Source organism: Cynocephalus volans, chromosome 11, assembly GCF_027409185.1.
Source record: "Cynocephalus volans isolate mCynVol1 chromosome 11, mCynVol1.pri, whole genome shotgun sequence".
In the NCBI taxonomy this organism is placed as follows: Eukaryota; Metazoa; Chordata; class Mammalia; order Dermoptera; family Cynocephalidae; genus Cynocephalus; species Cynocephalus volans.
In genome coordinates this window covers 29,331,311-29,357,346 of record NC_084470.1, presented here as the reverse complement: position 1 = coordinate 29,357,346, position 26,036 = coordinate 29,331,311, and the positions used below count along the sequence as shown (strand labels likewise).

General features: G+C 44.5%; 1 protein-coding gene and 1 non-coding gene across 4 annotated transcripts in view; one reads left to right on the top strand and one right to left on the bottom strand.

The window, feature by feature from the left end:
* Positions 1-240: 240 nt before the first annotated feature.
* Positions 241-26,036, bottom strand: part of GALNT15 (polypeptide N-acetylgalactosaminyltransferase 15) — a 48,939-nt gene continuing 23,143 nt past the window's right edge. The window contains exons 3-10 of one of the 3 annotated variants that reach the window (XM_063114023.1): positions 24,060-24,264; positions 16,250-16,417; positions 14,017-14,134; positions 12,306-12,500; positions 8,014-8,145; positions 7,508-7,612; positions 4,845-4,988; positions 241-2,301 (exon numbers count right to left, since the gene is read on the bottom strand). In XM_063114023.1, coding sequence (XP_062970093.1) covers positions 2,155-2,301; positions 4,845-4,988; positions 7,508-7,612; positions 8,014-8,145; positions 12,306-12,500; positions 14,017-14,134; positions 16,250-16,417; positions 24,060-24,264 — 1,214 coding nt within the window. In that variant the 3' untranslated portion in view covers positions 241-2,154. The remainder of the gene's footprint in view (positions 2,302-4,844; positions 4,989-7,507; positions 7,613-8,013; positions 8,146-12,305; positions 12,501-14,016; positions 14,135-16,249; positions 16,418-24,059; positions 24,265-26,036) is intronic. The other 2 variants (XM_063114024.1, XM_063114025.1) reach the window with 2 other exon arrangements.
* On the top strand, positions 20,717-20,910 carry LOC134391462 (U2 spliceosomal RNA). Its single transcript, XR_010024992.1, has one exon. It is a non-coding gene; the product is annotated as a U2 spliceosomal RNA (small nuclear RNA).

Below are 26,036 nucleotides of genomic sequence, written 5' to 3'. Positions count from 1 at the left end.
CTTGGTTACACTATAAAGAGAAGGTTCTTTTAGAACTAAATGGAGGCATCTGTTTTGTTTAAATTAAGGGTGTGTAAGTACCAACCGGGGACTGAGCTGACAGCCATTTCTGTAATAAAGTAATAAATCACGGGGATGGTTAAGGAAGCAAGAAACACCACATTCTTGCTTTGTTCAACTAATTAAGCAATAAGCCATCTGGGTCCTTTTGTTAATTACTGCCAAACACAACTTACACAATTGAATTCAGCCTTTTATTTAATTATATTAATTTATCCCAGCAACTTCAAACACCCACAATGCGAATAATAAAGTTCATTAAAAAAATAGAGGTCTTTAATTTTTTTTCTTCAACCATTAATACTCTTTACAAGGCTGCCATCTTAGAATTTTTAGCTCCATTTCAGCCTTGGGATGTTGGTGGAATTTGTTTTAAATATAGACAGGTCTGAAGCAAGAAAACAGTGGCTAAAATCTGTTCTCTATAGGGGGTGATCTATCTGTTTACATCAGTGCTGTCCAATAGAACTGTTTGCAATGCTGGAATGTTCTATATCTGTGCTCCCCGATATAGTAGCCACTAACCACGTGTGGCTATAGAGCACTTGAAATGTGACCAGTACAATTGAGGAACTGAGTTTTACATTTTTAAAAATTTTAATGAACTTACATTAAAATCGCCTCATTTGGCTAGTGGCTACCATATCAGACAGGACAGATCTAGAGTGTATTCTGAGGAAGGAGAAATGTAGTGGGCCATTGACTTAAGCATGTGGGAAATGAATAGATAATTATGATAGGTATGTTTGGAAACCCACACTTCCTACCTCATTTTCCCTATTTGAAATATACTGTTTTCTGAGACAGCCCAAAGGAGATCAGCTTCTTTAAGGGGAGGTTTCTAAACTGACCATGTGAAGAGCTAACTCCATGTGGGGGAGAAATGAGCATGAATGGCGTCTTCTTAACAGCAGAACCAACCCCACTCAGCAACTCTTTTGGCCAAACTAGGTAGGGCAGGTCCCAGGGAGGTCAGCCTTCAGCTGTTGTTAGCCTTGGCTGTGCTCTAGGTGAGGTGTATTCTCCCCACACTTGTGAAGGTCAATCTGTGGGCACATTGGGGGGTCCCAGACAGTAACTACAGACTCAGAGATGTCCCTGTCAACCCTCACGGACATTAACACCAAACTCTGTATCCTCTCATAAGAATTTTGGTTCGGACTATGGCATTTCCCTTTCACGAAGGTTGCCGCTTTGTAAAGGTTGCTATTTCTCATCCAGTCAATGGAAACAACCTTCAAACAGGGCATCAAGAGAGTTTCTCAGCTGTAAACAGCTTTGTTAATGGGACTTCCTAGTCTGTTCCTGATCCTTCTAACACCAATGATTAAAGAGAAAAATATTGCAAAGGAATCTGGTTATGGTTAACCAAGCTAGAGAAGGGCTAGGGCAGGGCCAATGGAGGTAGAAAGTTCCAAGGAAGTTCTTGTTAAGATGAAAAAATCTTATCCCAGGTTTACTGACTCCTTGCTGCTGTTAGGTTGAGCTGAAGAACTGGGCCAAAGCTCTCTTCTACTCTCCAACCTTACCCTTGTCTCTGTAGCTTTTCCTTCTTCTGAGATATGGCTCAACAAACGAACGCAAAATTTGTGCTAATAAACCTAATCCAAAGTTTTTGGAACATCATATCATTAAACCCTCTTCACTCTAATTTTCATGGCTGACTACACAGACAATCCAAGTTAAGGCTATTTGAAGACAAAGAAATCGATCCCTTGGATTTATGTATCACAGAGGTGCCGTCAGAGAACCTCCAGGCCTCTTTCCCTAGTCAGAGATAAAAGCAATTGTTAAGTGCTCAGTGGAAAAAAAAGAAGGGTCTTCTGTACTATGTAATGATTGTCTTCTGGTGATGAAGACAATGAACCAATAAATCCATTTTTTTCTTTTTATGTTTTTGAAAACAGCCAGCAGTCTGTGAAATAAGGTGCAAGAAGAAGAGACTTGCTGTATTCTCTCATAGAGCTTTCATCTTTCTTATCACCAGGAGCACAAACACAAAAGGGTCTGCCTCATAAAATGTACAAGCTCTTTTAGTCCCCTTGGGGCTGAGCTGCAGTGGCCAAGACTCTCTTGTCCTTCTGACCCTGGCATTCATCGTTCATCTACAAGGCTGACTTGGTCGAATTGCCACAGCTGGCTGACTTTTCCATCACACTGACGCAAGTACAGATCTTTATTGTTTTCCTGCACCACGGCTTCCATGCATTTCCCAGAAAGAATGTGGACAATCATTCCATTCTGAAAAGGAAAAGAAAAGACATTAGAAAAGAAAACCAGCCCTCCAAAGTCAGTCAGCAGAGAAGACTATTTCTAAGATTCATGCTAATCAGTAAGAGAATAATAGAGGTGGTGTGAACCAGCCTGTAAAGGAACTGTAGTATTTTGGTTAATATAAAGTATAATTTATGTAACCTTAAAATTCAGATGTCATTCAAAGTCTTGGGGGTCATAAATCCAATTATCTTTATTGTGGTTGTTCCATTTCTTAGAGAGTTCTGGTTAGTAAAATTCCAGGGAATAGAACATGTTTGGTCTTATACAGTATTTGTGACATTCATTATCATGACAGTAGTTGTAAATTTCTGCTTTGGAAGGGATTTAATCAGCTCTACCCTCTGTTAATCCTGCCATTTAGTACTGTTGCCACCAGGTTGTAGTAGAAAGTAAGATCTTGAGGCTACACTGAAGACTGAAGCCAACCATGTTCAGAATACTATGGCTACTCCCTGCTCACAACTCACCAGATTTAATACTAAATGTAACCATCCCCCTTTTCGTGAAAAATTAGATTTTTTAAAAAGTTAAGCAATCTTAACCTTAATGTGCATTTATTTGTTTTTGACATATACTATACTATTACCCTTTTGAACTACACAAATTGGTGGTTTTAAGTATATTTACAAAGTTGTGCAATCATCACCACTATCTACTTCCAGATCATCTCATCACTGTAAAAAGAAACCTACTATCCATTAGCAGTCACTCCTCATTCCTCCCTCCTCGCAGGCCACTAGACATCATTAATCTACTTTCTGTGTTTATGGATTTACATAAAATAGGTATTCTGGACATTTCATGTGAATGGAAATATATGTGGCCTTTTGTTACTGGCTTTTTTACCTTGCATAATATTTTCAAGGTTTATTCATAATGTAGCATAAATTAGTACCTTATTCCTTTTTTTTTTTTTTATTGTGGTAAAAACACGTAACAAAATTTACCACCTTAACCATTTTTAAGTGTAAGGTTTAGGAGTGTTAAATATAGTCACATTGTTTTTAAACCGATCTCCAGAACTTTTTCATCTTGCAAAACTGAAACTCTATGCCTATTGAACAACAACTTCTCTTTTCCTCCTCCTGCCAGCCCCTGGTAACCACCGTTGTACTTTCTGTTTCTGTGAACTTGACTACTTTAGACACCTCACATAAGTGGAATCATACAGTTTTTGTCTTTTGTGACTGCCTTATTCCACCTAGCGTAACGTCCTCAAGGTTCATCCATATTGTAGCATGTGACAGAATTTCCTCCCTTTTTAAGGCTGAATAATATCCCATTATTTATATATATGACATTTTGTTATCTATTCATCCATGGATAAATATTTGGGTTGCTTCCACCTCTTGGCTATTGTAAATAGTTTCACTATGAACAGTATCTCATTCCTTTTTCTGGCTGAATGATAATACCTTTTTATAGTCATATTTCTTAATGCCTGAAATATGCTGGGAATATCTTACTGATTTTTTACTTATTTGTAAGTGCTGTTTCTAAATTGTATCTTATTCACAGGACTTGCTTAGAATGATTGCTTTTGATCATTCATAAAGGACCTTAACTTGTTTTCTAATATTTTTTTGAGCATGTGTGGGACCCTGAGTCCTGGGCTCAATTGTCGCCAAAGCCCCACGAGCTTTATTCTCAACTGCTTATTGTGAGTTCAGCTTAAGTTTTCCATTGTATGGTTTTCTTCTTTCACAGCCTGCTTTAAGGGTATTACTGCACAGAATTCTGCTTAGTAATTTCACCTTCTCTATCCCCAAACAGAAGTTGAAGAAAATAAATTTTTAAAAGTATATATTTATTTGTTTGTATATTAATACCCTAACTCATTTCAGAGGATTTGAAGTGGAGAAAAAGCTGTATATAGACACTGATTGTTGGTACTGTCACCTTCCTATCCCAGTCCTGCATCTGGGACCCACTCACTCTCCCTAAGTACTTACATTTCTCCTCTTTCCTCTCTACTGATGCATAACTTCTGGAAAGGATCTAGAGCTTCTCTTCCCCAAGGTAATAGGAGTCAAAATTTTACTAGAAAGATTAATTTCTCACAGTGAAATTTGCATTAAAAGGAAGAAAGTGCCATCTAATATCTATATCTATATCCACTTTTTTTGGTTGGGGGAGGGACTTTGCATTGCTCCTAAAACCACATCACTAAAGGTGGTCAACTGCCTCTGTAACAAGGTCCACCCTCCTACTGGTGACCTGAGCTAGTAAACTTCAAAAGGGGGCCGATCCCTCTCTGCCACGACAAGGTCAGAGCTATACCAAGATGTGACAAATTCATAAATTTCAAGATGCCAGTAGCCCAACTTTTCTGCTGGGTTGCTTTTACCTCCTCCTGAGGCCTTAGTGCCAAGCCACTGAATTAAACAAAAGTGGCACAGGCCTATAGGGAAATACCTGACCTCTTGGAAGAGCCTGGGATGCAATACCAACCAGAAATTCTTTCTGACCAGCAGCACTGCCGAGCCCTTCCTGAACGGATTACTTACCTCCTGGAAGTCCCAGTACTGATGACGGATGGCAGGGCCTTCCTCTGTGCAGTTCTGAAGAATCACCTGCTCTCGCCTGACATCGAAACACAGGTGCTGTGGGCTGCCAAAGTGGATCTCCCTCCTGCGGGTGTGCTCCAGGTGCTGGGACAGAGGGAATGGTTGTTAGCACAGCTGGAAAAAGACCCTCTCCAAAGCTGTAGATGAGGCAAAAAGAACTCACAATAAAGCTGAGGTCTAGGGGCAATCTTCAGATTCTACTGGGGTCGGCAAGGCCATATCTCGTGGTCAAGTCCACAGACATGCTACCAGACTAGCCTCGGTTTCTGAAGTCCACATTTGGCTGCTCTCACATTCACATTTGTGCATTCTGACATGTTCCTCCATTATTCCATATACTAGATCATAGGAGAGGCCATAAAGAATGCTGTGTGTTTTGTGAGTGTACAAAATGGCAGATGAGGAAACTCTCTGAGGTCCAAGCTGGTCTCTTTCTGAAGAGATCTGACCTGCCCCTGAGACTAATTTTCCTGCTGTTCACTATATCTGCTGATACTCACTCATGGTGACTATTTCACCCAGTGTTTTATAGTATTGGATCGTGCATACCTTTGCAGAGGGGCTTTGACTGTGAGAAGCCTGTGCGGACTAATTGGAAGGCATGTCCTGACAAAACCATTTTATTTTTGTTCCTGCCAGATGCAGCCTGAACCAATTTTTATGTTAATTTTGTGGCTTAGGGACAGGGTCTGCTTCATGGGCGTATGACCTGAACAGTCACATGGGGCCTCATGTTTAGAAGGGTTTAATGTTTTTGGTTTAATACACTTCGTTTAATGCTCTCCTGTCACTGTCTTGAAAATCTTAATAGTTGTCAAATTAGAGAATCTACATTTTCATTTTGCACTGTGCCCTGCAAATTAGATATCCTGTCCTGCTTGAGGATTCCCAAACCACACAATTAGTAAACATTTGAACCCTAAACCCATATTGGATGCAAGCTTGTGGTTAAAAATTCTCAGGGAGGGTAATTTTTTCCTACTCAGAGCTCCTGTAGTGAAGACAAGCTTCCTTGCCATTTCCCTGTGGCAGTGGGTAGATATTTCTAGTCAAACTTTTCAAGGACAGGTTATGCTTTGAAGATCAACTCTGACTTTACATGGAAATCTCCTTTCCAACTTCTGATCTCTCATGGGCTGAAGGAGGGCTCTTGTCATCCCTGCATGGAGCCAACACCCCTGGATTCCTGAGGTTGATGGTAACCATGCCCTCACACTTGGCCAAGCCCTGTGGCTCTATTTTCAGTTGCCTCTTTGGGCCCCTGGAGATTTCCCTTTCTTTCGTATAAACTCAGTTACATATGCATAAAAAAGGATGTTTCATATTTTTTATTCGGCATATCATATTTAGGTATTTTCAGAGAAGGGTTTCAGCTTATCTAGTTCACAATATTGTGGCTCCAGAAGTCCTTGCTAATTTTCTCAACAATAGCAAATAAAAAAGATCAAAAAGGAGCTAATCTGCTTGCATGAAGGAGGCTGCATTATCCCCAATTGCAGATGAGGAAGCCAAGACTCAGAGAGGTGAAGAAGCCTATCAAGATCACACAGCTAGAAAGTGGGGGAACTGAGATTCAACCCAGCCGTGTCTAACTGCAAAGCCTGGACAATTTTCACCCTATCACATGGCTTCCTCACTCAGCACTTTCTATGTGTGTCCTCATCCCTTGTGCTAAGTGTGAATGCCTACTGGTATGTTCTGGAAGACCGGTAAAGGGCAGAACTGGAAAAGACCAGGTGGATCCTGAGCATCTCCTTCCCCAGATGTCCTCCAGGTCCAAGGCTTGCCCCGAGGAACCCGGGGCCTGCACTGCAAAGCCCAGCTTCAGCTAGCTCTCTCTGTGGGGCTGGACCCTAGGCCCTCTGAGAGATATTCTGTCCTTTGCTCCCAGGCTCTTTGGGCTTCACCTGACTTATTCAAATTGTACTTTATTGTTTGTTTTTATTATGGGCCTTTGGGAAATGATAGCTTAACTCAAAGGCCTCGGAAAGAAGAGAGATTTGGGACAGGCTAGACTTTCTAGATTATCATCCAAGTTGTGAAAAGTGGATCACCAGCTCTCAGCTGGAATCAATGGAGGCTTTCTACTGATTTGGGAAGTTATTCCTGTGAAGGAAACTTTGAAGCAAAGAAGAAATACCCTGAGATAAAAGGAGACCTTCCTAATGACCAAGGGGCCTATACAGATGCTGGAATGACCCTGCTGCATCTAGATCCTTCCCCTAACTCTATTACCTTCTTCTTTCTCCTCAGACACCTGAACCCTGCCTGAACCCTGGAGGCATCTGAGTTTGCAACCCCTGGGCTAGTGACTCTAAGCCTCAGTTTCCCAATCTGTCAAAAGAAAAGATTGGCTAAACAGCCTCTCCATTCCCCTCTAACTAAGATGCTCTTATTCTCTGATGATTGTTCATGTCCAGCTGAGGGTGAGCTGGGCAGAGCTGTGATAGGTCATTACAGTGGGGAACCATGGACAGCCAAGGGACATGGGACCACAGAAAGGAGATACCTCAAAGGGATGTGTGAGGGGCATCCTAGAAAAATGCCACCCACTTGCAAGTCTTCCTTCAGCTGTTTTCCATCCTGAGTAGTCAGCCACCCACCTGTTGCTGCCGGCTGTCACTGCAAGGAGCCAGCATTATGGGACAGCCCAGGATGTCCCTTTCTGCCTGGCAGTCTGCACAGAAGCCAAGTCCAGTGTTGTGGAGCTGAAAGTGGACATACACACAGAAGTGAATCCCAAGTCCATTGTAAAGACACCCTGGGTCAGGCACCATCCCTCTCCTTTACTCTCTGGGGCGCAGCTCAAGATACACTGTTAAGGCCACAACAATGAGTGGGGTCAAGCTGAAGCCGTTGATCCTAAGGGACAGGCCTCCTGGAGGAGGTAGGCCACACCTGTCCTGCTGAGGGGGCAGGTTATGGGGCAGCCCAGTCACCTTCCTCAGCTGGCGTGGAAGCAGGGGATTGATTCAAGGCTTCTGAGGCCCTGCCGAGCTTGTGACTGCTTGTCCTGGGTCATGGAACACCTGAACATCCAGTTCTTCTCTTGGGAAGCTCCCCTCTCCCTCCATTGCTTCCTCCCCATCTCCCCCGGGTCATGACATGCCTTTCCAGAGAACATGGGCCTGCGTTCAGATGGATACAGCTCAGGGTAGATGTTGGCCAGAAACCAGTGGAAGGTCCGACAACCCAGTCTCCTTTGCAGCTGCAAGCGCCCTGTGCAGTCTGGCTTCTCAACCTGGGGGAGGAGAAAGACACTGGCAATAAGATGGCAAAAGCTTGTTTTATGCTAGAATTCACATGATGGGGAGAGAGAGAGGTGGCTGGGGAGAAGGTGAAGGACCGGGACAGAATGAGGGGGCCAAGACCATAGTTCCCCAGGACTGCAGAAAGCAAGGAGGGTCATGTGCTGGGAGAAGAGGGTTTGAAAGGCACAGAGTAAGATGGATTTTCCATAGAGAGAGCTGGGGAGCCAGCAAGATTATAAATGATATGACCTGCTTCCCACAACCCCTCAAATCTTTAGTCTATAGAGACCATGATATCTGTTCTTGAATGACTTTTCTGTGGAAGCTGGCAAAATTAGGGAGCTTTGTACCTAGTTTGGTGTGGTGCAGGACCACAGTGGGCCTCACAGAGGGGCACGGCCTGACCCAGAGGCAACTGAGATGCAGTCAGCTGGGGAATTGTGGGGTGGGGACTTGGCAAGGCAGGTTTATCTTTCTTCCCTTCTTGGTGCCCAATTACCTCCATTAATGAAGGGCTACACTTTCCCTCTCCTTGAGGTTCTCCTTTATAATACAATTGTCCTAGGATGGATATCAAGGCAAATCTTTGACACTAATATAAATTAATGTTTTGGGCTATATTGATATGATACAAAGAACACTACCTGGAAGTTTAGCATTAAATCCTGGATATTTCTGGGGAGGTGCTAAGTAGGGGCTGTAATGACCAAAGGCAAAAAAGAGCTACTTCTTTCCTGGCATGGGGAGAAGAAAGATGCCCATGTCAGAGTTCCAACTTGATGGCTTCCAATCTGGCAATGAGATGCCAGTGCAGCGGGCTGTCTGAAGTCTTTAGTTTGATTCTGCTTTTTCCCTCTATTAGTCCTCAGATGGAAATGTTAGAAGAAGGAAGGTCTGTGTCTGCCATATTGAAATCCACTCGACATGTGTCTCCAAGTGTGATTTCCTGATCATCTGCCTCAGGAATGTCCACGGAGCTTGTTAAGAACATAGATTCCTGGGCCCTGCCCCAGAGACTGTGTTCAGTTGGTTGGTTAGGGGACCCTGGAGTCTGCACTGTGGCCATTTCTCCTGGTGAGTCTTATCCACAGAGACTTTGAGAACAGTTTCTCTAAGTCAGGAATTTCTTGTTTATTCAAAACACTTACCCATCATTAAACCAAAAGAATCTATTACTTCTTCCTCTAGGGAAATTAGTATAAGTTTTTTGATGGTTTCTCCGCATTCTTAGAGTTTATTTGGGGCCTCCCTAGCCCCTTTCCTGTGTTGGACTTTGTTGAACCAAAGCAGGAACATTCCTTTGTGCAAGTTCCATCACCTTCAGCTTTCTTGGTAATGAGACAAACTGGCAAATCCACCTAACCCTCGTTCAACCTCAAATGAGGGGGCATACTGACAATGGTCTTTCCCTTCTGTACAAACATGCCTGAGAGAGGAGGAAACAAGGGACTGTCAACTCCCTCAGCAGTGAACAGCTGGGCTTGTCTTTTGGGTGCCCAGGATTTCTGTATCAAAATCCATGTGAAGGTTGGTGGGGGTGGGGGGTCAGATAGAAACCTTTAGAGCAAATTCATTTTTAGTTGTTTAAATTTAAAGAAAATGCATGCTATTAAATACCTTCAGGGAGGCAAGGATGTCATTGAAATCTTGAAATCGAAGTAAGTGATAGGATATTTTCCAAAACATGAATTAATGAGAATGAATGTTCAAAAGAGAGAGAAGAAAGGGAGACCTCTGCTAAATGTCTTCTCAATGTCCAGTAGGGTTGCCATTCTCCTTATGAAAGTTGTCAAATGAACAAAGAGAGACATTCGTGGATCAGAGAATGGATACCCAAATGGACAGAAGAAAAGGGTACCTCAACTACAGACTTTATGAAAGTAAGTGTAGTATTTACTTGGTACTTTATATTCTCCAAAGCACCCTTTCACGTTTTATTTCATTGTAGCCTCACGACAGTTCTTGAGTTCTCAGAGGTTAGATGCCTTTGCCAGAGTCAATAGCTTCTAAACGGTCAGAGCCAAAGTATGTCCTCAGGTTTAATAACTATCCATCCATTCCATCAAGGAATATATATGGAGCACCTACTGTGTGTCTGGCATTGGAGATGTCAATGGTAAGCAGAATAAATACTGTCCTTGTCTTAGGAGAGCTTGTAAGTCTGTGACACATTTATTGAGCACCTTCTATAGACCAAACACATCTCTGCCTCTCAGCCCAACTCGGACAGAATCACAAAGGAGAGCTACTTTGTGAGACTCCAGCTATTCCTAGAAGAGAGTGGTGCCTACATTTGAAGATTAGTGTTTCCATACATCAGGGAGCCAGGAGGCAGAAAAGAAACCCTGTTTGTACTAGTTCTAGTTCTAGTTCCAGTTCTACTTCTAGTTCTCTCCCTACTTTTCTTTAGCAGCACACTCTTTTATGGGGCCCTTTTTTTCTATTTTATAGAAGGAAGGGCTTGGGTGAACACAAACAAGCACTAAAAAACCCCACTAATTAGCAACTACACAAGCAAACTGGGTTTTCTCAAAAGCAGACCAGTCAAGCTCTAAAAACCCAGCATTATGCCAGGTCCCAATTTCTGTAATTGCCTGAAGCCAAGTGTATCTTCACAGACACTTGTAATTGCACTGACAATTGTGGGGAGAAGGTTGAAGTTCTGGAACTAATTTTCATGCTATTACATTAAGCTGGCTACACCCAACATACCATGTTCTAGTGAGCCTGTCTGGTGGAAAATTAGTCCAGTACATCTGAATTTATGCTATATTTAACACTTCTTTAAGAGTTCTTTATAAATGCAGCGTGTATCAACATTAAGCAAGTGTCCTCTGAAAGCAAAAGTTAGATGCTAAACTGACATCTCAAGAAAGAACAAGATGCTTTGGCTAAAAGAAAGCCAAGAGATTAAAAACCAGAAAAGCTCTGTGGATCTCTGTAGAACTCTGTAAAACACTACTTGCTTCCCATTGCTAACTGGATAAAATCTAAGCTTTTTAGCCATACTTTCAGGGGCTCCAGAATCTTCCCCCAGCTCCTCCACTGGATGTCTGAATTGAACCCATCCAGCCACAGTTCAAACCCCACCTCCCCTAAGAAGATGTCCCTTGCGAGCATGTCTAGGAGGAATCTCTCTCAATCCCTCTCATCTTTGCAGACATTAATCACTCCCAGGGGAGCTCCTGTCCTCACCAGGAAACTCACAGTTTTGGGTATAGTTCTGCATCCCCTGTAGGACCCACACAGGGCCTGGCACAGAGCAGGTGATCAGGTGGCCTTTGTTGACTCTTAGTAACCACAGCAATAATGGTCATAGTAAACACCCCTGCAGGGCTTACTCAGAGCCAGGCAATCTTCTAAGTGCTTTGGATATATTATTTAATTATCTTAACAACATAAGGAAGGCTTAACAAATGAGGACACAGACAAACTGTTTTAGGAACTTTCAGGATCATACGATAAAAAAAAAAAGTATTCAAATCCAGACAGTCTTGTTCTTGACATCCATGGGCTTAACCATCAGACTGTAGAGTTTCTGCAATGGTGTCTAGAGTTGGACACATCCTTCCACTTCCCACAGATGGAGAAGGAGGAGACGGAAGAGGAACAAAGACATTAGCTAAGAATTGAGTGGAGTCTTTGTGAGAATTTTCCTTGCATTTTAAATCCCTTCTTGGAGTCACTCAGGAGGCTGCCATTAGTGGCATTACTCCTGTATGGGGAAGGGAGTCAGTGCCACTCTATGTAATGCCTGTCTAGGCCTTGAGAATTATTGTTGAGACCCGAGACTTTGTGTATTATTAACTCTTTCCCTAGTTAAAGAAATAAACAACCTTGAGGTTCAAGGAGCCCCAACACCCCAGGCCCTGGAGGCTGTTCCTACCTAGGGAAGGGGGTGGATCTAGGATGGGCAGGAGGCCATGCCCTGAGGACCAGGGAGCAAGGGGACACACTGGGGCTCCTCCACAGGGCATCCCTGCCAGACTTTCCTCCACACTCAGGGACAGGCCTGTTTAGTGGGCACTCGTAAGTGTCTCTGTTTAAGGGGCCCAGCCTCCGTCTATGGCACATGGTCCTCTCGTCCGGCTCACAACCCAGCAGCATGTGTGTGCTGGGCGCAGAAGCCACCACCCGGCTCTTTTCTTACCTTGCTCAAGGAGAAGGCCTCTGGACTGTACCTGTAGAAGGTTTCTTTGAATGACCCCAGCCAGGTCTCAGCAATGCGAACCTTGTTCCGCAGTATGGCCTCCTGGTCAAGAGGAGAGTGAGCATCCTGACTTCGGTAGACGTGCCCCACCCGAGAACAGGGAAGGATTTCAACAGAGCCACCGCAGAGCCAGGCCTGCCACAAAGGGAGAAGGTCAACACCTCTGCACTCCAGCTCTGAGAACAGTGGGAAGTAAGGGGCCCCATCTGTGCGGGGCTGGCAAACGCATAGGGAATCGTTAGCAAAAAGCGTCAAGACAGGGACGGTTCTCAAGGCAAAGTACAGTTTCCAGGTCTGGGAGTTCTGGGCAGGAGAGTGACAAGGTGGGAAGAATGGTGGCAGCTGTGCCAGGACAACTGTGGGGTGAGGGGCCACACCCAGACAACTGCATGAGCGTGCCGCCCTTGACACACACACACGCACACACACACGCACACACATGCACACACACACGCACATGTGCACACACGCACGCACACACACACACAGACACGCACACACACGCATGCGCGCGCGCACACACACGCACACGCACATGCGCACACGCACACACGCACACACTCAGCCCTCAGAGCTGTAGCCCTGTGGATCGGCACCCCTGCTGCCCAAAGGAGGTTTCCTAGCGAAAAAGCTGTCCTTTGTGGTCCGGGGATTTCTAAAAGCATGTGAAGTCTTCTGCTGCAAAGGCACCCGAAGCCATTTGTGGAGGAGATGAAAGCGAGCTTTCCTTAAACATGGTCTTTGCTGCTTCAGGAAGGTTCTCCCTGCTCTCCACTACGCTGCCTCCACTCCCAAATGCCTGAAGTTCATTTGACAGAAAGCCTTTCATTCCACACTTGGGGATAAAGGTTAAAATGAAAACAGTCCTAGGATAGGCAGCATATGAACTAAAATGCAACAAGGCTGGGGTTCCCAAGCGGTGTGCCAAGGTGCCCCAGGGTGCCACAGCAAACTCACAGGGCCATGTGGGATGTTTTTAATTTCTGAGGGAAGCATAGCGACATCTGTTGGACATTCTACAAACTACAAGCTTGAGGTAATTTAGGCTTCCAACATTAGATTCCTGCACGTTAGCTGATGGATGTCTTTGCTGGGTTGGGTTTTTGGAGGAAACTGAGATGAAAAAGCAAGTATCACCCTAAAATCAATGTGGAACAGAAAATGAGGGCAGTGGTGTCCAACCTGATTCCAAGGTTTGAGAAGGTATGCGGTGCCCAACAGGTGCTGAGTTGTTAGGACAGATTCTTAAGTTGTTTGGACCAAACCACTCATTATACAGAACTGCCTGGTATTTGTGCTGACTTGTGGGTGCTGTGAAAAAATTACTGACACACTGAGGATGCTGTGAATGGAGAATGTAGGAGAGCCTCTGGAATCTCTGCACTGATAGTGTAAATGGCTGATAGTATGCCTTTCCTGATGGTAGAGAGTCATGTTCATGAGGGAGGCTGAAGGTGAAATCAAGGTAGGGCACAAGAGAGATGGGAAAGAGAAGGAAATGGAAGGTTTGACACACCTCACTGTAATGACTTTATAACTTGCCTGCAGCCTCATCCCTGACCAGTGACATTTCTAATGGCTCTCTCCAAGCTATGACCACACACACCACTCCAGAGACCACACCTGTGTTCTACCTTGGTCAAAGACATACCTTGAAAGACAGTTCAAGGTTTTCACCACCTTGCAGTGACATGAGAGGGTCATATGCTCCAGTGTTTTGGAAGTAACGTCTGTCCATGGCCACTACTTCGCTGGGAACCACAGGGCTCCTGGACAGGGGAAGATGAACGAGAGACTGCTGTTCACAACCCAGAGCACAGCAGGCAAACTGGGGACTTAGGACTTCCCAGGTGGGTGCTCCAGTGGCTGGGACAGTGGGCTCTTGGGCTCAGATAGACCTCAATGTTTTGAATTGCAAGACTGGAGCAAAGCAATGATATCAGAAATCCCAGTATTTTATGAAAAGAGAGCTGTGGTTGCTTGGGCCTTTTGTATCTTGTCCTCTGGTACTATTCCTATAGACAGGGCCCAGGGACCACACCTGAGGCTCCCCCTCCATCTGGTTTGAGTGCCTTTGGAGAGGCGTTTGAGAAGAAGGCCCTGATTAAAATAAGATACCTAAGTGAGGTAGCACCAGGCCTGGACAAAGAGACAAGGTCAGGCTCTGTCTTCCCCTCTCTTCTCTCACCCTCTCCTGTTCTCAATGACCATTTGCCTCCTCCCCAGTTCTAAGATGGATCCATCAGGGACTCTGGAAGCAGACAGTCTCCACCTGTTCTGGCCCAGGGAAATACACTTGCTTATAAACACAGGAAGCTAGAAACCCTGAATAAGGGAGTTAAGATGACAATAATATCCCTCAGAAGGGTTTTAAAGAAAGACGTAGCCAGAAGGCTTTTGAACAAGGGTCCCTTAATTCAGAAACAAATTTTAATCCAGCCAAGCTCTGGGTATGTCTCAAGATATAAATGAGTCAAAGTTCAAATTTTTTAATTACCATAGAAATAGTATTACTATAAATAATATAACAAAACTACTGGCCTTTAGGTTATTGAAAATACTAACATACCAGAATACTAAAAATCGGTATTGCAGTGATTACTTGATACAATTTTCAGCTCTGCTGCTCACTGTCTGTAAGATCTTGGGTGAGATATATAACTTCTCTGAGCCCAGTTTCCTCACCTCTGATTGGGAATAAAATAGTAACTGGGTTTTGTGGGGATTAAAAAAATAAGTCATGTAAAGTGCATACCACTGTTCATGCCACATTTAAAATGCTTACTAAATTTTCATATTACAGGTTCATCATTCCTTTCTGAAACTCATGGGGCCAGTGTGTTTTTTAATTCAGAATTTTGTGGATTTTAAAAAGGGGCACACAAACTGTTATTATATATCAGCCCTAGGAGGTCTGGGCCAGCACTCTTTAGTCAAACGTATTAGCATTTTTTCAGTGAAGCATACAAATATTCACATAAGTGGGATAAATAAGGCCTATGCAGACATCCATGTCAATTCAAGCAGGTTTTTACTGCCTAATGAATTATGAAAAATTGCCAGTGTTTTCTTTGGATTTTGCAGTTGTGAATGGCAGACTGTGGACTCATATTTAAAACACAGCATAGAACAGAAGTGAAACAGGTGGTCTCAGGAGCCTAGCTGTCCAGGATTTTACTCTAGATCTACCTCTCATGAGCTTTGTGACATTGGGTAACTCTTTAAATCTCTATATACCCTAGACACCTCACTGTGCCCTTTAAGAATTCACAACCCACAGAATCCGTGAGCTTAATAAAACAGCTGTTGTTTTACACCATATGTTCAGGATGGTTTGTTATGCTGCAAAAGATATCTAGAACATCTACCTAAATAAAATAGTTCTCTAAAAGCCAAGCATGTGAGAAGGAACCCATCAAACTAGATATATTTGAGACTTGTGGTGTCTTAGTATTCACCCAGCTGAATTCTTCTTTTTTGCTGAGAAGGGACCTGAGGCCAAAGGATTTCCAGTGTTCCCTGGTGAGAGAGCCTAGTCAAGATCACAGCTCAGCTTCTTCACTTTCCCACGCCGGGGCATCCACAGGTGCTGTGTGGAATTGCTTCGCAGAACTTCACTAATACAACAGTATGACAGTGGTGACACCTACACCTGAGTGCTTGGCACTCTCTAGGTGCTTTTTATATATTAACTCATTCAATCTTCACAACAACCCTATAAGGTAAATACTATTATTACTCTCAATTTTCTAATGAGGAAACTGAGGCACAGATTAAGTAACTTGCTAGGAAACTGTGGAACCAGGATTAGATGCCAGGTGGTCTGGCTGCTGAGTCCATCCCGAAGAGGCAAAGAAAAAGCAGGTTGTGTAATGGGGCCTCACCTGATGGGGCTGATAGGGGACTGGAGGGCCTTCCTTTCACGCTCTGGCAAAGGCTCCCAGTGGAAATCCAGTTCCCAGTCCAGCACCCCACGCTGCAGGTCCTTGGAGGGGTAATACTGGAAAGTCTTCCAGTCAATCACATCTATGACTGGAGACACCACCCGGCTCCTGGAAAGAAGCATGGAATCAAACAAGGGAAACAAAGCATTTACTTGCTGGAGGATAAAAATGAAGTCTATGCTCCTACGTGTACTCTGCAATATAGCAGCCATCGGCCGCTCATGCTGATTGGGCACCTAAAGTGTGCTTTGTCCTAATTGAGATGTGGTGTAAGTATCAAATACACACCAGATTTAGAAGACTTAGTATAAAACAAAGGATGTAAAAATCTCAAAAAATTTTATATTGATTATGTGTTGAAGTGATAATATTTTGACTATATTGGGTTTACTAAAATATATTATTAGGGCCGAGCCCGTGGCACACTCGGGAGAGTGAGGCACTGGGAGTGCAGTGACGCTCCCGCCGCGGGTTCAGATCCTATATAGGAATGACCGGTGCACTCACTGGCTGAGTGCCGGTCACGAATAAGAGAAAAAATAAATAAATGAATAAATAAATAAATTAATTAATTAAATATATTATTAAAATTAATTTCATTAATTTTTATTTTGTAATGTGACTAGTAGAAATTTTTAAATTATATATGTGGCTCATATTATATTTCTATTATATATGACTGTTGTAGAAAATGTTTTTCTGTAAGGAATTGAGGCCCCTTTCATTAAAGAACTGATGGAGTTTGGATGTGTTGTCCCCTCCAAAACTCATGTGGAAATTTGATCCCCAATGTGGCAGTGCTGGAAACTGATTGAGTCATGGGGGTGGATCCCTCATGAATGGATTAATGCTCTCCCTGGGGGTGGGAGGAGTAATGAGTGAGCTCTCACTCTATTAGTTCCCATGAGAGCTGGTTGTTTAAAAGACCCTGGCACCTCCTCTCTCTCTCTTGCTTCCTCTTGCCATGTGAACTGCTTGTACCCGCTGGCTGCCTGCCACTTTCTGCCATGAGTAGATGCAGCCTGAGGCCTATGCCAGATGCAGCTGTCCCAGAATCGTAAGCCAAATAAACCTCTGTTCTTTATAAATTACCCAGTCTCGGGTATTTCTGTTATAGCAACACAAATGGACTAATACAAGAGCATTCTTACCCCCTTTCTTTAAAAAACCTCTTTTGACAGCACTGAGAGAGAAAAATGAGATTCTAGGTTCAGCTCTGCCACTAATGAGCTGTGAGATCTTGAGATAGCTGTTACACCTCTCTGAGCCTCAGTTTCCTCATTTGTAAAATGGGAGATTGAACTACTTTCCACAAAGGTTTCCCCCAGCTGTAATGCTCTAGCACTGTAGTTCTTAAATTGTTTTGTGGTTTTGGATCCCTTTGGGAATCAGGGGGGAATCTATGGACCTTCTGAGAAAAATGCTCATATGCCCATGGGCAAAATATTGTGCACAATGTCAGAGTGTTTGTGGACTCTTACTCGAGATCTAGTTCTTGTTCCTCCCTGTGTCATAAAACTTGATTGGCTTCAGGAATCAGATTGCCAAGCCCTGGAAGTGTCCCTACTTTTTAATGCATGTGTATATGAGCACATGGTATCTACAAGCAAACCAAAGTCCTGAGTCTAGGTTTATTTGCTCATTTCCTGCTGCTGTTGGTGGTTGAGTTTTATCCCACCCACCCCCCTTTTTTTTGCATAGCATGGAGATATGACCTCAGAGGGAGTGATGTGGGAAATTGGTACAGGTAGGAAATTTCACACAGGTAATCACTTGAGTAGACCAGAAGCTGCTCTCCACCTAGTCAATATCTCAATCACATTTTTTTATGGCCTCTCATGTTAGTTACTTCTAAAATCTGTACCACAGTATGGATTAGGGCTAAGGGGCATTTGGAAGGTACCACTCTAAGAGAAGTGAGATTTCTGGAAGGAGAGACACCAACCATGCTGTGTTTATACTCCCATCAATTTCAATCTCTGCTCCATCCATCTTGGAGATAGGCAGGGCTGGAGCGAGCTCAGGTCATATGGAGAGGGCCAGGGTGATACAGGGATTCAATTATCTGCTTCAATCTGTGGCCTTAAGTGACTGAAGTTGACGTAAGGAGCCAGGGGTCTATATTTAGAGCAAGCATCTTGATATGCTTTTCCTGCCCTTTTCGCATTGTTACATTGAAAGGCAAAGAGAAATTAATCCTTCTGAGTCTCTGCTATTTTGGGGTACCCTGAGTTGACCTAAGAAAACTGAGAAGCAACACCAAAGAGAAAAGGAGGACACCCAGACCCCCTCTCAAGTCTTCACTTACTCTGGAATGGATTGGGCAGATGGAATGGATTTGGCTATTGGCAAAACATTTCGTGGAAATTCAGAATCAAGAGCCAGGAAAACCATGTGGCTGGGTTTTGAAGAATCACATCAAATTTGTGCCAGCTTCAGCAATCATAACAAGAGAAGAAAGGAAATTGCATTCAAGCATCCACATAATTCACCTGAGACCTTTGTGCTGTGTACTTCTTGACAAAAAGTGTACATTATTTTTTTATCAAAAAATGAGAACTCTAAAATTCACCATATTTCTCTTTTTGCATTGTCTTTCTGGAAGCCCAAAGTCTTTTGTAAAACTCACTTCTAATAACTGTATTACCCCTGATTCCCAAAACCTTCTTTTCTGAAATCTCGTTTTTCCTCAATTTTAACTGGGTACATAAGTGATTAATCATGAGCCTTCTTGAGTATATTTCAGGTAGAGATGAAGAATAAAATATCAATAAATGAAGTGAGCCATATTTTCTGTTTTGTTTTTTATTCCCATGGACTATTGTGGCTGCCTAAGCAGATCTGAATTAGTGAGTAACTGCAGTCTAGCGACTCAAAGGGTGATTAATTAAAACAAAAAACCCTCCTCAGTCTTATATTTAGCTTTGTGTTTTTGTACCTACATATGTGCCTTGGAAATCCACTTAAAGCAAAATAGCAAAGCTCCCCGTTTGAGGTGGAAGGAGCTTGGAGTGTTTGCTTTCTCCATCAGTCCTTCACTTGTGCATGGAGTCCTGCCTCTCAGGCAAGTACGAGGTCGATCCTCTGTTAAGCCTGTTTATGTTCCAGGAGGTCAAGTGTTTGGGTTTCAAAAGACAAACAGGCAGTCAATTTGTCAACAAAGACTGGTTAACTGAAATCTGTGAGGTTAATCACATCAGTGACACATAAGCCACTCTGACAGTTGAGGCATAGTGCTGGTGTTTGTGGAAAGTCTCACGCTGAGCAGCAGAAGTCTCTGAATTCCATCTCTCCAGAGCTCTCGCTGCTCAGGTGCTGGCTCTTCCAGGGACAGATTTGAGGACTTGTCATGCCAAGGGGTGTGAAATAGGATGGGGCTGGAGAGTTTCCTTGGGGCGTCACACCCAAAGAAGGCTGCTCCCTCTGAGGAGCTGGAAGGCATCTCGATCCCGTGCTGCTCCTTAACATGCACGCCCACACACACACACATTCACACACACACACACACACACACTCACACACACACATACACTTCCATACTCACTCTCATACTCACACACCTGCTCACACCCTCACAGAGACATACACTTCCATACACACTCACAGACTCACACACACACACACGTACACACACACACAGGATTCCTCAGACCCCCTTCCGTCATTTAACCCCTGAAGGGCAGAGGGATGGCAGGTGCTCTGTTCCCTGCCCCGCCTTGGTTCTCTCTGCTGAGCAGGATCAGCCCTGGCTGAGCACGAGGTGACCTTGATGACTAGATGTCTCTCAGATAGGAGCCTGACCAATCTTCAAATGGGAGACCACTTGGCCAACCTCTTGAGATGGTGGTGTCTTTCAGCCCCTACTAAGTTTGTCCCTTTCTCCTTAGGAACCTTCATTTTTCTTGGGCTATGACATCTATTTCTTGGCTTGGGTACTAGAGCTGGCAGTCGGCACAAGGCAGTCGGGAACTGGATATGACAGCGACATGGTTGTTACCTTACGTAGAGGCCAGCCATCAATCAGCACCTCCCAGGTCTGCTTCTCACATTGGTGCCACCTCACAGATCTGGAGATTTCTCTCAAAGTCTCGTGGGACTTTCCACAGACACCAGCACTATGCATCAACTGAGAGAGTGGCTTATGCATCACGGACCTGCTGAGGAATCCCGGGTGTGTGTGTACGTGTGTGTGCGTGTGTGTGGTGTGTATGGAAGTGTATGTCTCTGTGAGTGTGTGCCCTAAAATCAATTTTTCCCAGACAGACTCTGCCTAGGGCTGCTATGCACAGTTATAGAAGTTGTCACACTCCTCCACCCTGGAGAACACCTCTGACATAACAGATGCTGTAAATCTGCATATTTATTTGGACAGTTTTCTGGCAGTTGGCATTTAAAATGTCTTATTCTATCGCTTCTCGGCCTTTTGGCTAAGATCAAGTGTAGTATCTGTTCTTATCAGTTTAAAATGTCTTATTCTAACAAAATCAGTATATTATGACAAATTTTCTGAGGAGTAGGAGGAAAAAAAGAGTAAAAGAACATGAGGAAGGGATTTCTACCACTTCAAACAAAGTTGCCATATGGCTAGTGGTGGACCTGCTCCATGGGCGGGGACAGGGAACACAGCTGGTAACCAGGCTCTGAATTCTTTGAGCAGGGTGACTCTGAAATAGCTGACTTGTGGCTTATCACACTGTTTACTCACCACTCCCACCTCAACTTTTTAGTGAAAGCTCTTGGAGACCTTTCCCTGCTTTGGGGGCATTGGGTCCTCATCTGGTGACAGATGTCCCTTGACATGGGCCTCAGAGACACCTGGGTCCCCTTTCCTCTCTGAAAGAGCAGCAGCTATTAGGAGCTGCACTAATGGCTTCCACGGCTTTGTTTTACATGAGGTGAACTGTCTTGGGCAGCCCAGAAGAAACGCTTGGGCAAAGTCCCTGGGGGAGTGAAGCAAACCTTGCTAGGGGCCACTGCCCAGGCCGCAGCTCACAGCATCCCTGTGTGGAGTGGGGAGGGATGCTAACTCAGAGACCAGAGAGGTAGCTCTTCTTTCAGAGCCTACCTGCCGAGGCCTACAAGCTGGACACTGGGGCTGGGAAAAAACAGAATGGACAGGAGGCCATGAATAAGATGTAGGGATGAGGAAAGATAGCCATGTCACACAAAAGAGAGGGGACGCAGAGAGGAAGCCAAGATCAACACACCAAGATCAGAGGCCCAGGGTGTGTGCGTGTGTGTGTATGAGAGAGACAGACAGACAGAAAGAGACAGAGCGAGACAGAGAGATAGAGAAAATGGAAGAAATGTTTGGTAAAGAGGGGATGGGGGAAGAATACACAAAGTTAGAATTTCTTCTTAATTTTAGAAGGCTTTTGAGGCAGTCCCTTTTTATCTACGGCTGAGGACACTGAGGTATTGCCCTTTCTCCCTCAGCCTAGAGTGAGAAATCCAGATCTGCAAGGTGGCACCAATGTGAGAAGCAGACATCAAGGGACTCACATCAGTGAATTAACACAAGTCCCACAAGCAGGGGTGGGGTTGGGGATGACTAATGTTTCTTCCTGACCAGCTTCTCCAAGTCTTAAGGAGAAATTATGCTTAATAAAAACAGCACTGGACCCAGAGTCAGAAGACCTGACTCAGCTCCTAGTTCTCTGTGTGCCCTCACACATCATGTCACCTCTCTCAGCCTCCCTTTACCCCTCTATGAAGTGGGAGTCAAAATACCTGCCAGAGCCCCCTCACAGGGGAAGTCTCAGAAAGAAGTCTGCTAAGATTATAAATAAATAAGTCTTATTACCATGAACTACTGGGTTCCTAAATGTCGCACAAAAGAAGCATAGAAAACAACCCAGTTGTCAAGTGGCTGTGTGACCCTGAGGGGTCTCTTTGCCCTCCCTGGAGCTCAGGATTTTCAACAGTGAAATCATGAGGTAGGAAGAGATGATCTTCAAGGTCGCTCTGAGACCCATTTGTCTGTGACACTCAGATGGGAATTAGATGGAGAATGGACAAGAGCAACTTTAGGGTCTGACTTCAATGATACACAGTCACTGTGATTTTGAGATAGTCCTTTGCATGAAACAGAATCAAAGTTGTCAGATGCTGTGGGCTGACTGAATTGTGTCCCCTAAATTTCATATATTAGAAGCTTAATTCCCACTGTAAGTGTTGAGGGTGGGAAGTCCTACTATGGTAATTGAAAGGTGGAGCCTTGAAGAGGTGATTGGATTGCAGGACTGTGCAGTAGTGAATGGATTAAAAATGGTGGTCAGGGGCGTGGTTCTGAGGGCTTTAAAAGGAGAGCCCGTGAGAGTCTCTCTCTCTCTGCTCTGCCATTTTCTGCCATTTGAGACCCCTGCATCACTCTTGCCACCAAGAAGACCCTCACCATAAGTGTTCCTTGGACTTTGGACTTCCCAGCCTCCAAAACTGTAAGCGATAAATTTTTTTTTCTTAAAGATCACTCAGTTCCAGGTAATTTTGTTATGAGAACAGAAACGGACTAAAACAGCAGGCTTGTAGGGTTTGTGCATCTTCTTGCCCAAGTCTGGCGCTGAATTTATGCACGTCTCCTTTTCTTATGTGATGTAAGGCAGGAGTGGGCAGCAATCTGAATCACAGAACTGGGCAGAATTAATTCATCTTGGTTTCACTAGAGTTCTGATTGCTCTTCTTTATTAAAACGAAACCGCTGGACTATTATCATTTTACTTTCTGTTGCTTAAGATGTCTTTCATCTGATAGAATGTTAACTCCTATACCTCCAGGGTCCATTCCTATGTTGTCCAGGAATTTTCTCATATGTGATTATCCCCAACTTCAAATGAAACACTAAACATTTACCACTGGTAGGAGTGCAAGAACAGAAGTGATGAGGCTTGGTCCTAGCATCGGCCCTATCTGGCTGGGCACCATCAAAAACAACCATATATTGAGGTCCTACTGTTTGACAGGCCTACTTGGGCCCCAAGTGGGTGTGCCTGAGATGGCCCTGGGTGGGCTTGTCAACAGGTTTTGGTTTTCCTGCATGAAATCTTCAGATTAAAAGAAATGGTGGACAAACATGTTTAGGAACTGTTTGAGTTGAGCAAGGAGGTGGGAAAGAAAATGGCAGCAAGACAAGGGAAGGAGAACAGAGAAATGGTCAAGAAAAATGTTAAGATGTTTGGCTCATAGGTATGTAATGCAACCCTCTCTAACTTCATGCTTCCAGGGCACAACTTAGTTATAAAATTAGAGACTCCTTACGTAATCCACAGAAGCAAAGAATGCTAGTTCTCCATGAAACTTTAATGATCACAGAATCTAATGATTTCATTTTATGAATGAGTAATCTACGGCCTAATGTAGTTTAGAGATATTTTTTCCCCAGATTATGTTACAATCTTGATTAAAATTTCTGAATTTCCATCATGACAGACGTGGTAAGGTGTTAGCCCTCCCATGCAACTTAATAGGACTTTAAGTATTTGTGACTTCACAGAAGCTGATCTCCGGGCCTCAGTTTCTTTATCTATAAAACAAGGTAGGTGGACTGGAAGACCTCTAAGCTCCCTTCCAACTCTAATTCCCTATGCTTAAAAGGCTCAAACACCTGAAAAGCACAAAGGAATAGATCACTTTCGAATGGTGGAGACTCAGGCACTTTCTCAGATGGTGCGTTGACATTCCCTGAGTGGCAGAGGTTGTAGACTGTTTCTCCCAGTCCCACCTCTCGCTCTGCGGACCCCAGGGGGTGAGTTACCTGTCACCAGCTATTCTGCTGAGGAGGGGCTCCAGCCAGCCAGGGTGGCACTCGCAATGGGCGTCCATGAAGACCAGCACATCCCCGGCAGCCCTGGTGGCCCCCAGCATCCGGGCCCCGATGGCACCCAGCCTCTTGTTGCTCCTGAGCAACTTCACACCCTCCAGCTTGGCCACATATTCACTGAGAGCAGACTTGAGTTGTCCTGGAATCGACAAGGCTGTGGTCAGTGGAGTACCAGATGCCATAGCCAGTGGGATGTGATGACCATCACTAGGGTCACTGTCAGCATTTCTCTCTTGAAGTTGTGGTGAGCACAAGGGTCCCCCAAATCTAATACATTATTACAGTGTGGTTGTGTTAAGATGTAACATGCTGTAAAAACCTGGAGGGATGGTGTCATAAAACCAGGAGAGGAGAGAACTTGCTAATGTTCTCTAAATGCAGATACTGTTGGCACCCCACTCAGAGTCCCTGGGATTCCTGTGACTGGTTTGGTTTGGTTTGCATGTCCCCAGCTGCTGTAGTGCACTGCTAATTGCAATCTGCATACTTCCCTGGAGACTGGCCTTTGGGTATTAGAACTGCCTCTCCTGCAAGTACCAGCAAATCATGCAGGACACTGCCCCTGGCCCCAGGAGCCCAGTGTCAATGACTGACCATTGTATGGGTGCAAAAGCAGGACAGGCTCTGCAGTGCAGTTTACACTCCAGAGCTCCCCGGCAGGATCGGGCATGGCTGGACTTCACCTGAAACCACATTTTTGTTCATCTCCTTCCTCAGTCTCTCCTGCTCCCCTATACCCCTACAGGTTTTCCCTGAGGGTACACCCTCAAAAAATCACATGCACATGAATCCCCAACTCAGGCTCTGCTTCTAGGGAACTGACTTGAGGCAGTGGTGAAGGAAGTCAGGGGCAGTAGGATCCATTAAATTTGGCAGCAAATAGGTCACTGCTGACCAAAGAGATCTCATTGCAGTGGTGGGGTGAGTCTACAAGGCAGTGGCATGAAGAGAGACAGTGGAAGGTGAAAAACTAGACAGCATTTTAGGAAGGATGGTTCTATAGGGGAAGGGAGAGGAAGAGTCTTAAGGAGAAGGCGATGGAAAGGATGAGAGAGGCTTGTTAGGTTTTGTGTTTAAGATGAGAAAAACTTGACTCTGTGTGTGTGAGTGTGTGTGTGTCTGTGTGCACACTTGTGTACCAAGAGGAATAAGGCAGCAGAGATGGAAGGAATAATGTGTTCACAGAGAAGCAGTGGCCTTCATGAAGTCTTAGAAATGGAGAGTTCCCAATGGACTAAGACCCCCCCCCAAGGGTGGGGATTGCATCTCCTCACACATCTCTGCTGCTCCAACCCCTAGTGCAGGGCCCGGTCCACAGTAGCATGCATTACACGTGTGTTGGACAGAACTGAGCCCAAACCAAGAATTTTCCCCACTTCCCCAGTCCACAGGCAGTCCTGTGTAGTTAGCCCTGGTCCACTCCCTAAAGAGGGAACTCCGTTAGTCGCGCTATTAAAATGTCTGAGTTTGCATATGTGAGAAGCAGCCCTTAGTGACGCCACTGTATTGCACACCGCTGGTCATCTTCCCCAGCATTCATTCTCTCCATCCACCTTCTCACAGAACTTTGTCAGGACAGCTAAAAGCACTCACCTCTCTTGCTGCTGGTGGCAGCTCTGGTAGAAATATACCAGATGAATGGTGCGATGGTCTGAATGTGTCCCCCAAAGTTCATGTGTTGGAAATTTAATCTCCAATGTAACAGTGTTGAGAGGCGGGCTTTAAGAGGTGAATAGGTCATGAGGGTTCTGCCCTCATGAATGAATGAATGCTCTTATTGTAGGAGTGGCATCCTTACAAAGAATGATTCAGTCCCCTCCCCTCTCTCTCTCGTGACGTTCTCACCATGTGATGCGCTCTGCCATTTATGACCTAGCAAGAAGGCCCTCACCAGATGTGGCCCCTTGATTT